Raw genomic sequence first — 12,283 nt, 5'->3', positions numbered from 1 at the left:
TAGTAACAGTTTGGTGATTTGTTTGGAAACAAACATCCTTTTTAGGAATGTTCTTTAAAAAATTCAACCAAGTTATATTTTGTGAGCCTTCATCATAATTTATAACTACCCATTTGAAGAATATTTTAGACTGAAAGAAAGTAACTTTCACAGTTGATTATTAGTAATGTTCACTACCTATAAATTACTGTAGACTAGAAAAAATATCCAGTAATGAATGAAAATACCTGTATTTCTCAATGAATTACTCAGAAGCAGCTGGAAGAATTCTGAGGTATTTCTTCTGGTTGTGTGTGGAGAAGACTTTATCACCCAGGGCCTTCAGTCCCCGGGAGTTTCTGAGACGCGCTTCTCTGTGGGCCCTAGTGACTCTCCTGCTTGCTCTGTGGGGGGAGTTCTCATGGCCCCACCCACGGACACTGCCCCTCTGATCACTTCCCTCCTTTGTCTGGAGGGCTCTTTTCAGATGACTACACGATTCTAGCTGCTAGACTATTTTCTGACATGCATTCTGGGCATCTGCTAGGGAAGAGTTTGTCGTATCACATTGAGTGTACACAGTCCTTGGATTTTGGGTAAGATTTATACAGCTTGCATTCTGTAGCCCATGTTTTAGGGACAATTACCAAATTTGTCATGTTGTATGTATCATTCATACAATGAAAGCCTCTCTTCCAAACTATTCCCATCCCTTTTTTTTTCATGTTCCTCACCCTACAGAAACACATGTGCACGCACACACATGCACATCATACACACCTGAAACTCATATCACATGTTAGGGTAATTGCAGTTTTCTGGTGCTGTATACGTCCCAATGCTCAGGTGGGAAAATGGAGACAACTGAATTTTAACGTTAATTCAAAATGATTTAAAAAGTCAACTTTTTCATTTTACCATCATTTGCTGTTTGTTCACACTAGCACTAACATAAAATCTACAATGCAATGTGTATTTGTATATAACATGAATGTATCCACACATCATGCTAAAACCATTTGATCAGTGTGATGACACAAGTGCCGCATTTAAAACAGACAGGAAAAGTCTCATTGGTAGGACAACCACAGGAATCAAAACAATCTCAGGAACGATGCTTGAATGTGTTCTTTTGAAGAAATTCTCTCTGAATATAAAGAATCCTACATTTGAGCTCACACAACAACATATAAGAAATGTAACGTGTTCCAAGATTCTATAAATGTTCATATTTCTGAGTTTGCAGTGGTTATAAATTTCAGAAAGATCAGAAGCTTAAAACATCTAAAGTGCAGGCAAGAGTGAGCATGTGTTGCAATTTCACCCATTACCTGGGTCTGGGAAGATCCACATGTACATGTAAGTGGGGAGCCTGTTTTTGTAAGTTTTCCATGCTTAGAGCTGATACTAGGGCCATTTGTTCCCCTCAAGAACCTTTCTGTTTCCTGCAAGAATCTTTGTTGACCTGGCTTCAATACAAATATTGGTTAAGAGTCTGGTGCCCGCTGGTCTGAGGTTGACATCTGGGAGCGGAGACTCACACTGTAGCGGGCACTGGTTGGAGGTGTCGTGTCCACGCACCTGAAGAGTGCTGGGGTATTGTTGTTGATCTGAGCAACTCCACGACTTTTTTCTTAAATTTTCAGACTGGAAGACAGAATTACCTGGTAGAAAATGCATAAACTTCAGAATCAGATTCAGTTTAAATGTTAGCTCTCCACCTAAAACTGTGATTTTTCACTTACTTCTGTGAGCCTCAGCTTCTTTATTTGTAAAGTGCAGAGCAGTTATACACAATAAACAGAGTAACAAATCCATCCCAAGTCCCTGGTACTCAGTAAGGAATTCTCCCTCTCCACCACTCAAGAGTTCAGGAGTGGAGTGAGTTACCTCCATAACAGCTTGATTTAGCTCCCTTCTGGTTTGAGTAGACAAAACCTGGCCAACCACACTTTTAGACAAAGCTTTCGAAAATCATCTGTTCTATCCCCAGTCAGACAACAAGTACCTAAAAAAAATTCTAAGCTTAGGAAGAGACTAAAAGAGTTTGACTTCTCTGGGAACTATATTAGCTCCATGCTTTCCTGAAAAATACCCAGTGACTTATATCTGATGCAATGAGATTGTACATTATTAATTTTTTTAAGATTCATTAACTCCATGTGAACTTTTTCTTTCATCTCAACTTACACAAAACCCAACTGGAGATTTTAAGGAGGTGATATGTAATCAAGAGTTTCATTCACAGATGATTTTCTCTTAGTGAGAAGGCTTTACGATTACACTGCTTGGAAATTTTTATCAGCTTAAACCACAAGAAAGCGACATTCAGATTGAATTAGGTTGACCAGAGGTTACATAATCTACTGACTGTGTGAGAAGTTATGATGCACTTAATTGAGCCCAAACCTCTCCTGTCCTTTCAAAATGCACTTAGGTTGGATGATGCAGAATGTGAGGTAGATGTTTTATTTTTTAAATCTACTTAAAATGTTATTAAAACAATAAGAGATTCAAAGACATGGTGAGTTGTAAAACTAAGATATCTGCCTCTTTTTTTCTTAATTCTGTGCCATCTTCGACTACGTAGCTCATAGAAATTGTCTGTGCCCACAGACTCTCCCTCTAAGCAACCCGGGCACTATGACGACGGGAGGTGTGCTTCTTCTTTGCCTTCTCTTTCTGTAACTGAATTGTAGAGATACTGAAACCCTCGAGTCGTTTTGGAGTTACATGTGATAGGCCATACCGTCCAGATTTTAGGTAATATAGCAGAGAGTAAAAATATTAAGACAAAGTATGATTTTAAAACCACAAAGCAAAGTTTATCAGTAGTTGGGTATTGTTATCTTCAGAAATATTTTGAAATGATTTTCAGAGCTAGTTCAAGTTTTAGTAGTGAAACTATTTACAGAAAAATATTTGTAACTGTTTCTCTTTTTTCTTTCTTTCAATTTCAGGGTCAGCCTGGTCCTCAGGTAAGTGAACTCTTTTCTAACAAATTAATTCCAATTTAAGATTTTTCCAGTGTGGAGGTTTCTGTAATTCTTTTCAAAGGATATAAAAAAGCTGTGAGCCAGCAATCATGACCCCACACAGTAGACCAAATATGTCCCAGGAGTAAAGCTTCGGGGCCCCTTCAGGCCTGTATGAGCCGTGTCAGCTGTTGGACCAGATGGCAAGTTTAACAATGTACTGTCATATAAAGCAGAACTCTTAACTGATCTGAAACAGAGCCACAGGACTCTAATGTAAGACACAATGACTTAGTAGATGTCGGGTATGAACTGGTTCACATTAGGTACTGATTAATCATGTACCAATAATGTTGTTGTAAATCCACACACACTCTGATTATGTAGACTGTGATCCTACCAGCCACTTTTGATTCATTATAGACAGATATTGAATTCGTTCTTCATTTTCAATATAAACCAACCGCTGAAGACATGATTTATAATTAAATGGGAATGCAGTCAGCAGAAAATCTTTTAGCCCTAAATCATACTGAAGAAAATGAGGAAATTTTAGGAAGGGGAGGAATGTGTATAAAGACGAAAGTATAAAAGGAGGGAGTTGTCAGAATTAAAGAGTCAGTAAAAATCAAGAAATTTAATATGAATACTTATTGTAGTCTGTAGGAAGCTATAGAGAAGGAAATAACATTATTAATGTTTCACCCTCAACACCATAATACCTGTAACGAACACAACTATTTTTTCAGTTTCCCTTACTTCTCTTTCAACATACAGAATGCTATTTCTATCTGAGATTGTTTGATCAATAAATGATTTTCATGGTGCCTTTGTTAGTCAATATCATAAATTGTCTTTTGTGTGCTAATTTCATACTAGATCAAAAGAATATTATTTATGCTTTTTATGAGCTCTGTATATTAAGGATGTCTAACAAACAAACCCTCTATATACTTCAAAGAGCAGTTCTTTTCACACTACGCTAATGAGAAAAACTTCGACATGTGATTAATTTATATTCATATCAAAGAATACTCTCAATATTTGTGATTTTAAGTTTTAAAGGGACCTCAGTCTTAGCCTGCATCACCTCCCCTTACCCTAAAGCAGTTCTTAAGGTGAGGATTTGAGCATAAATAATTTATCTGGGAGATTATCCCAGGGAACTTGGTGAGGGAGTGGGAAAACAAGAGGGAGAGCAAGAAAACCAGGAAATAGATGCACTAGTGAACAGGTTCTTGCTGTGGACAATAGGGGTTCCGTCCCGCTGAAGAACGTATGAGAGACTGTAGAGCTTGCCTTAGACTCGCCCCACTGAGGAGCAGGGAAATTGATGCATTTATCCACTAATTTATCTACCTTCACTGTTGAGAGTTGTGCTGGGGTGTTAACTCCCTGGGACTTGTGACCTGTCCCCAGAAGGTCTGGCACAACCTAACTGCTGGAGGAATGCTGAAAGCTGTAGGGACAGATGGGACCTGTACTGTATTCTCTCACTTTCTTGAAGGCAGCAGTGGTGTGAGTTGACACCTACGCCTGCCACAACATCTAAGGACAAGTGTCCCAGCAACAAAACAAAGAGTGGGAAGTTCAGATATACATATAAAGATTTGGAGATGGGATAAAAATACAGTATTAAAAGCTACTAGTTAATGAGATGTTAAAAAGAATTACTATACAAAGATCAAGGTCATAATAAATCTTGAGTGTACAGCTACAGTTAATGAGCAGAAGAAAGATGGCAAACCAGCACAGGAAGCCAAAGATGGACAGAACTGGGAATGTTCTGGATCACTGTAGCTGAGATATAAAAAGTATATCATAACATTTCAGAATACTTTTACGTCACATCTTATATTTACTGTGGCTCTTCAGAAAAATAAAGTCTACATATGGCCTATACTTGAGAAATTTGGAAACTTTCAAGTGGGGTAGGAATGGCATTTTCAGATGGTGACCTGCTCTGGTTTTCCTTCATTTTGGCCACCAGTTCGCCTTCGGCGGACACTCAAATCACACAATCCTTCAGTTCAAAATGTCTTCCTCATGTCACAGCCGATGGACAACAGTGGAATCAGCAAGAATAGAAAAGGGGGGAAATGCAAAGCTGAGAAATATTCTTGTATTGCGTAAGGCATGAAAAACAGAGTTTTGTTGCTGTGCCGCTCTGACCTACTTCTATGTCTACATCATTATCCTATCTTTTCAAAAGAAACTTCCATTTTTGGATTTCAGTTAAATAATTATTAATGAAGTTATTCATTTAGTACTTGATTGCTAACTTTGCTCTGAGCTTTTTATAAATTATACATCAATTTATATATGTATGCTCCTTTCCAACTATATTTTTATTTTCCCTGTTTACCTATTATAGTATATTATTTCTCAGCCCCTAATCTAATCTTGGAATTTTTTAAAACAAAACGTGGACCTTATATAGGTTTTTAACTCCAAGAAAAAAATTTATCTAACTAAAAATATACTTAGAAATGACCTATGTATAAGATGTGATTATCAATATATACATCAGAATTATACTATTCCATACAGTTATATCTTACAATAACACCTTATCATAAATCCACTTTTTCTTTGAGTACATTTATATAAACTATACATTAATTTCATACAGATTTATAAGTTAGATATAGTGAAAAAACAATCAATGTACATTTAAAATGTAAGTTAGGAAATTATGATGGGTTCTTAAATGATTCAAAGTTTTTTTTATTTGATCAAATTTCTCTTAAAGTGTCCATGTTTTGTTATTTGGATCACTAAAAGTGATTTTGTTCATATACTGTGTGTATAACAAACAGAATTTATAACTTGAAGCATGTCTTATTTTTTCTCAACATCTTTTTGGTGACTTAAAAAGATATCTACTTTTTCTTAAAATGTCAACTTTTTCAGTTTCCCTGATTTTATAAGACTTCTGAGCTAAAACTCTTCATAACTTATTTTTTATTATGTGTGTATACATGATTCAATATAACAAATTTACCTACATTTCTTCCCTGCTGATCCTGTTCCTCTCTCAGCCCTGTGTCTCCTTAGCATACATTGTTCACTGTGGGGAAAGGGAAGGGTACAGACAGTGCAAAACTTTCTCTTTACCTCCTTATCCTCTCCCCTTTTACCCTCTAGACAAGCTTTCTCCAATAAGTTCTCTTAACTAGTCCTCAGACCACCCCCCACCCCAGTCACAACCATGTCACCCAGGGATGACCCTCAGCTACCCTTCCTGCTTCACTGAAAATCCACATTCCCTATGACTTGTTAGCGTTGTGAGAGATACAATTCTAAAATCCCAAATTCCAACTTTCAGTGGATTTTTCCAGCAGGAGTAGTACAATACTGTGTCTATTGTATAATAAGAATTTTTTAAAGATCTATTAGGAATAGGCTTTTGTGGAATGGGCTGGGAAAATAAACTACATCGATGTTATGATTCAGATTTTCAAACAACCAACTTACAAAAAACTTGTAAATGTCTGAGTAGAGAAATTGTACATCCTTTCAAGTTTATTAAAAATTTGGGCAGATTTATAGTTGGCAACTTATTTATGTCTGTGAGAGTTTTCCTGGATAGGGTGAATATTCCCAAATCATTTATTCACAGTATTATTTCTTACCCAGTGCAAAACTCTTCCTTAGAGAGTGAAACACTCAATTTTCCTTTTTTGATACACAGTTCTTTAGTAAAGACTTCCAGATTAATAAGGTTTTATTTTGTAGACCAATGGTAAAAAGTAAAAATGTCTATTACATCAAAAGAAGGGAGTTCTCATTTTCCTAAAGACAGCTTAGATCAATTTGAATTAGATTTTTAAACAATTTTGAAGACTGCAGAGCTAAATGGCAGTGAACCCTGTTGCAGTGATAGAATGAAATTGAATACAAAAAAAGGCCTTGGGGAAGGGCAGTAAGTCTTTGCATTTACCCAAATGGGTGGGGAAAATGGTTCTTGACAAGGGAAAGGAGATGGTGAAAGGTGTTAGAAAGAAAAAGGCAATTCTAGCAGCTGTGGTTAAGATGGGAAAAGAGGCAGGGACACAAATGGAGAGGATGTTGCTGCGAATCCACTGAAACAAAGGAAATCAAATTCTTGGAAAAAGGGTGGGGATTTTCAGGGGACAGGGGGAGGGTTTTCAGGAACAAGTATAAAGGACACATGGACAATAACAATGGGGGGTAGTGGAAATGGGAGGGAGGCGGAGAGGGCTGGGGGTGGGCTGGGATGGGAATAAAAGGCAGAAATTCGTACTTGAACAACAATTAAAATAAAAAATAAGAAAAGAAAAAGGGATGGGACAGAATAAATATCAGAAAGACTTGAAAAAACGGTTGGGTTAACAGAAAAATTGACAACTGAATGTAAGGGAAGAAAGAAAAAGAAATGAGAAAAAAGACAGACAAGCTTTTGTTTTTCAAACTAGAGGTAATAATTATTTGGAGGTGGGGCAAAATCAATAACAGTCACACTGATATTTCTTCACTAATTCATGTTATCATAATTCAATTCAATTACTCAAGTATTTATATAGCTCCTACTGTGTACAAGGCACGATGACAATGCTGTGAAATCGTGGTGCTCGCAACAGACTCAACTCTGTTCTTTTGATAGTTCTTTTACTATGAATAGTCAGAGTATGAAGTTCTGTCAATTCTTGAAAACCCACCATCGGACGATGCCTTTAACTACACCTGCAGCTCCTGGCCCGCATCTCCACATCTGGGAAATCCCCAGGTTCAGTCGGGACACTAAACATGAGGTCCTAAAAGAGCCCTTTTCCAGCATGCAGGTGTCTGAGGATCAATGTCTGGTGCTAAGTGTGGTCCTGGTGCCATGCTTTATTTCTCTTCATTGGTTTCTGTCAATATCCGGGCACCCCGTTCGGGTAACTGAGTCCTTTTCTGGCTCCCCGATCCTGCATGACCTTTCTGTGTTCCTCTCTTCATTTCATGTGCTTCTTTTCCTTTCCTCTCTACTCCCAGGTTAGAGCCATGGTACTGATGCTCTGTGCAACCCTGCTAATGGCCGACAGGGCAATTACATGCCTCTAGCTCACTGCCCATGTGACAGGATTTTATGTGTCCATTTTTTTTGACCCTGACTTCCCCATTGCCATTCCGCACACTATGACGTGCCTTTTTGGCCAGTCATCGCTGCAAGGAAAATGAGTCAGGAAATTTAACATTTTTCTGTCTCTATGATGAAGATGAGAACTGGGATTAAGTAAGTGTAGCATCAACCGATGACACCCTATATATGTCTGCCAGATAAAGGTTTTCTATCGTGGTTCTGATTACATCATTCTTCTTACCCTAAAACTTTGAGCCTCACTGTGATTACCATTTAGAATGAAATAAAATCTAGTTTCTTGCCTGTCATTCAAATCTTTTGTGTGAGCCTGTGTTTTCAGCCCAATCTCCTGCTAATTTTTCATCAATACGCTCTCTGGACATGGTGCTTCATCTAAGCCAAATCAAACCATCTACTTCTTTCCTTTAAATCTGTCTTTCTTCATTTACCTTTTCTTAGAATATAGTCTTTCCTCCAGCACTGCTTCCTTCTTAGCCCCCAGATACACTCAGTTTCCACACATCCAAATAGGCTCGCCTTTCATATTTACCCTGCACTTCTTCCATCAGCATGTCTTCATGCTCCCCTAGCTGAATGTAGTTTCTTCCTTTTGCTGAACCCCACAGCACCTTATCTGTACATCTTTTTATATTACCTTACCCTTAAAAATAGGAGGACGTAGACAGCAGAGGCAGACAGATCATAATTCAAATCTTAGCTCTTCCACTGATAAGCTCTGTGATCTTGGGCAGGTCACTCAGTCACTGAGTCTCATTTTCCTCTCTGTAAAGCAGAGATATTAATGTCTTATCTCAACAGATAGTTTGAGGATTAAACTAAGATACTAGGCGTATAACCTCTACCTTGGTGCCTACTACAAGACATGCACTCAGTATATAATAATTCCCTTCTTCCCTTTTCCTCCTTCTGTTGTATCACAGTTATTTATAAGTATCTTTTCTCTACTACTACACTAGCTTTTATGATCTTCAAGAGTGGAATCTATGTTTTCTTTTATCGCTAGTATCCTCTACAAGACTTGACATAGTTCCTTTCACATGGAAGTCCAACAAATGCAATTGAGTTGTGAGTGGTAGATCCAAGACCTTGAAGAAAAGAAAGCCAAGGAAGAGAGAAGCTGTTCCTGGTTCTAAATGCCGCAGTCAGTAATACCATTTAAAGCAGGTCTCTGTGGTTTTCTAAGCTCTGAGATTTTACTGAACTTTATCAATTTTAATATCTCACTCCCACAAGGTTCGGAGAGTGTGGATACCTTTGTTTCCTTTTATGTCACAGTTTATTTGTATTGGTATTTAATTTTGGTGAAAATAAACAGATAGCATTAAGCCACGATTGTACTTATGATGCATTGTTTTATTTGTAACAATTTATTTGTAAGATTCAAGGCTTGGCTTTGATTTTTAATAATCAAGATAATAAAAGAAAGCAGTTCATAGTGGTTGTGTGTAATGCCACATTGCTTAAACAATATTATTCTTTAATAAATAACTTAACACAAATTATAGAAACTAGTTTTTTTAAAACTTTCTCAGGATGTCATCTCATATGCTTCAGAAAAATACTCCAACCTTTTTTTCAGACAAAATTACTCCATCAGTATATTCAACAGAGGACAGCGAAATAGTGGGAGCATTTTATTAAATGAAAGTTACCCCTTCCATACCAAGACATTTTTTTGGAATACAGTTTACAGTGTTTAGGCTTTAAAAGCCCTCCTCATAACTCCCCTTTGGAATTGCATGTGAACATAAAGGAGATACAATTCCTTTAGGAATTAGAAGTACTAAAGCGGCATGCATGTTGTAATTCAGTATTACTCAGTGAGAAAAAAATGTAAGAGAAAACCACAAGCAAGCATCAGACAACTGCACACAGAGGCGGGTGGCTTCCATTTGTATTTTTTAGACACACTTGAAAAGAAGTGGTAGATGTCAGTCATTGTGCTTTCTTCCTCCCAAACGCCTTTTTGCTTTTTTTTTGTTCTGACATTGTCATTACCATTTTACAACATTTTACTAAAATTAAAAAAAATCAAGCTGTGTGTGCCTTGCAAGGAATCAGTACTGCTATTTTGGGACAATTTTTAACTTTCTATTCATATGCTTTTAATTATGTACTAAGCTCCTTCTAACCTAACACTAGCAGTTCCCGTATTTCATGTTTGTGTCCCAGTCCAGCCTTCTTTCCGGCCCGGACGGCCTGCCATGGGGCAGAGAGAGGACATCTACGCTCTCCAGCTTGCAAAGCTATCATATTAAACTGGCAATCATTAATCAGTCATGCTGGCTTTGATAGTGCATTATCATTTCCCTTTATCTGTATTTTGTGTAGTGGTTAGATGACAAAGAGAATGGTTATTAAAGTCTTAGCATCTTATATTTTTAAAGATATTTTATTAAGTGGTTAATATGATATGAAAGACTCCATTGTACTATAAATAGCTTATATCTTTAAGCATATACGTAGCATAATAGCTCATTTATATTATTAGAACCCATATTTCTTTATTTTTACACTGGTCATCTGTATATTGAACTGGATAATATCATTTTCAAAGCTTTTAATTCTTTTCCACTGACATTAACTGAAGAACGTTTATTGCCAATTTTATGCATTGTTTTCTATCATACATATTCCTTTTAATTCTGCCTGAATAAAGGTGAATAACACATAGCTTTCCATTAATAATTAAGTGAATTCAATTTTGACTTGTATATGTTGAAGCTGTTATTATTTTCTGAACTTCTTACTCATTTTTCTGTCTCAGTTTCTTTATATAGTGTTGATATATAGATAATGCACAATAAATTTTTGTTGACTAATTACATATATTTAATTCAAATTTAAAGATTTTTATATTCATTCAATAATGAAATGACTGAAGCAATTGAAAATATCAACTTTTGGCAACTATTTTTAAAAGTAGCACATGACATCCATTGAATTAGGTGAAGGGTGGCTCCATGGGTAGACAGGGATTTAAATCCTGGTCCATCACTTACAAACTGCATAACTATAGGCAAGTTATATTTTTTCTCCTTTGGTGTTCAGTTGTAAAATCAGGATGGTTGGATTGATTTAACACATAACTTCATGAAGCATTTAGGACAGTGTATGGCACACATGAGTGTTATTATTAAAGGCTTGCTTATGCACATGCTTCACACATAAGCCCTCACACAGGGACAGAGCCATAAAGATGTGTTGCCCTGGTAGTGGTACTGCATCTGCTGGGTTAACATATGGAGGTTTAGGGTAGCTAGTTCCATCTTAAAATCGAGAAATTCACGAAGAGTGATTATCACTGTTATATGGTTATTATATAGAGTTCTCTACTAAAAGATATTTATGTGCACATTGCTAAGTATGTCTAATTCTTTCCAAAGACAGCAAAGAGTTATTGTTAGAAATATTTTTCAGTGAAGTAAATTTATTTTGAAATATTTTAAACTTTATATTTTTATTTATAAATTTTTTCAAGTATGTAGTATATATATAATTTCACATGTACGTTTTAAAATTTTGATATCATAACCAAAATTCTTAATAGGCTAAATTTATTTTCTCATTAAATATCTCTAGTCATATTCAATTGATACCATATTTTTAATACAGAATATATTTCTTGTATCATGTAGAGATTAAAATGGAGGAATGGCTGTAAGATAAAATAAGGTAAATGCTATAAGGTAAAGCAATAGCTCCAGAAACATCTTGTTCTGCCTTCTTTCTTTTGGATAGGCCACATTTAAGCTTAATGACTGTAGGAGATTCTTTTACACCCCTAAGCTGAGAATCCTAAAGTGAGCCTTTATACTTCAGATTTATTTTTTCAAATGTTCAGTATATTAAGTGTTAATTATTTTTAAGATCTTAGATCAGGCAGAATCCATCGCAGTAATTCACATTTGACAAATATTCTCTTTATAAGAAATACATAGAGGTGACTTGCATTTTCCTAATGATTAGTGACGCTGAGCATCTTTTCATGTCTGTTGACCATCTGCAGGTCCTCTTTGGAGAAATGTTTATTCAGGTCCCCAGCCCACTTTTTTTTACATTGGGTTGTGAGGGGTCTTTTTGGTGTTGATTTGTATGAATTCCTTATGTATTTTGATATTAATCCCTTAATAGATATATAATCTGTGTATACCCTCACACCTGTCAAAGTGGCTATCATAAGAAAATCAATAAATAAGAAGTGTTGGTGAGGATGTGGAGA

General features: G+C 36.3%; 1 protein-coding gene across 1 annotated transcript in view; it reads left to right on the top strand.

The window, feature by feature from the left end:
* Window positions 1-12,283, top strand: part of COL25A1 (collagen type XXV alpha 1 chain) — a 472,627-nt gene that overhangs the window by 295,343 nt on the left and 165,001 nt on the right. The window contains exon 5 of the mRNA XM_053657029.1: window positions 2,940-2,957. Within this exon, the coding sequence (XP_053513004.1) occupies window positions 2,940-2,957 (18 nt within the window). The remainder of the gene's footprint in view (window positions 1-2,939; window positions 2,958-12,283) is intronic.

This window comes from Artibeus jamaicensis, unplaced genomic scaffold, assembly GCF_021234435.1.
Source record: "Artibeus jamaicensis isolate MK-2021 breed Jamaican fruit bat unplaced genomic scaffold, CSHL_Jam_final scaffold_3222, whole genome shotgun sequence".
Lineage (NCBI taxonomy): Eukaryota > Metazoa > Chordata > Mammalia > Chiroptera > Phyllostomidae > Artibeus > Artibeus jamaicensis.
Note: the sequence above shows the minus strand (reverse complement) of the source record. Positions and strands in the feature narration are given on the sequence as shown.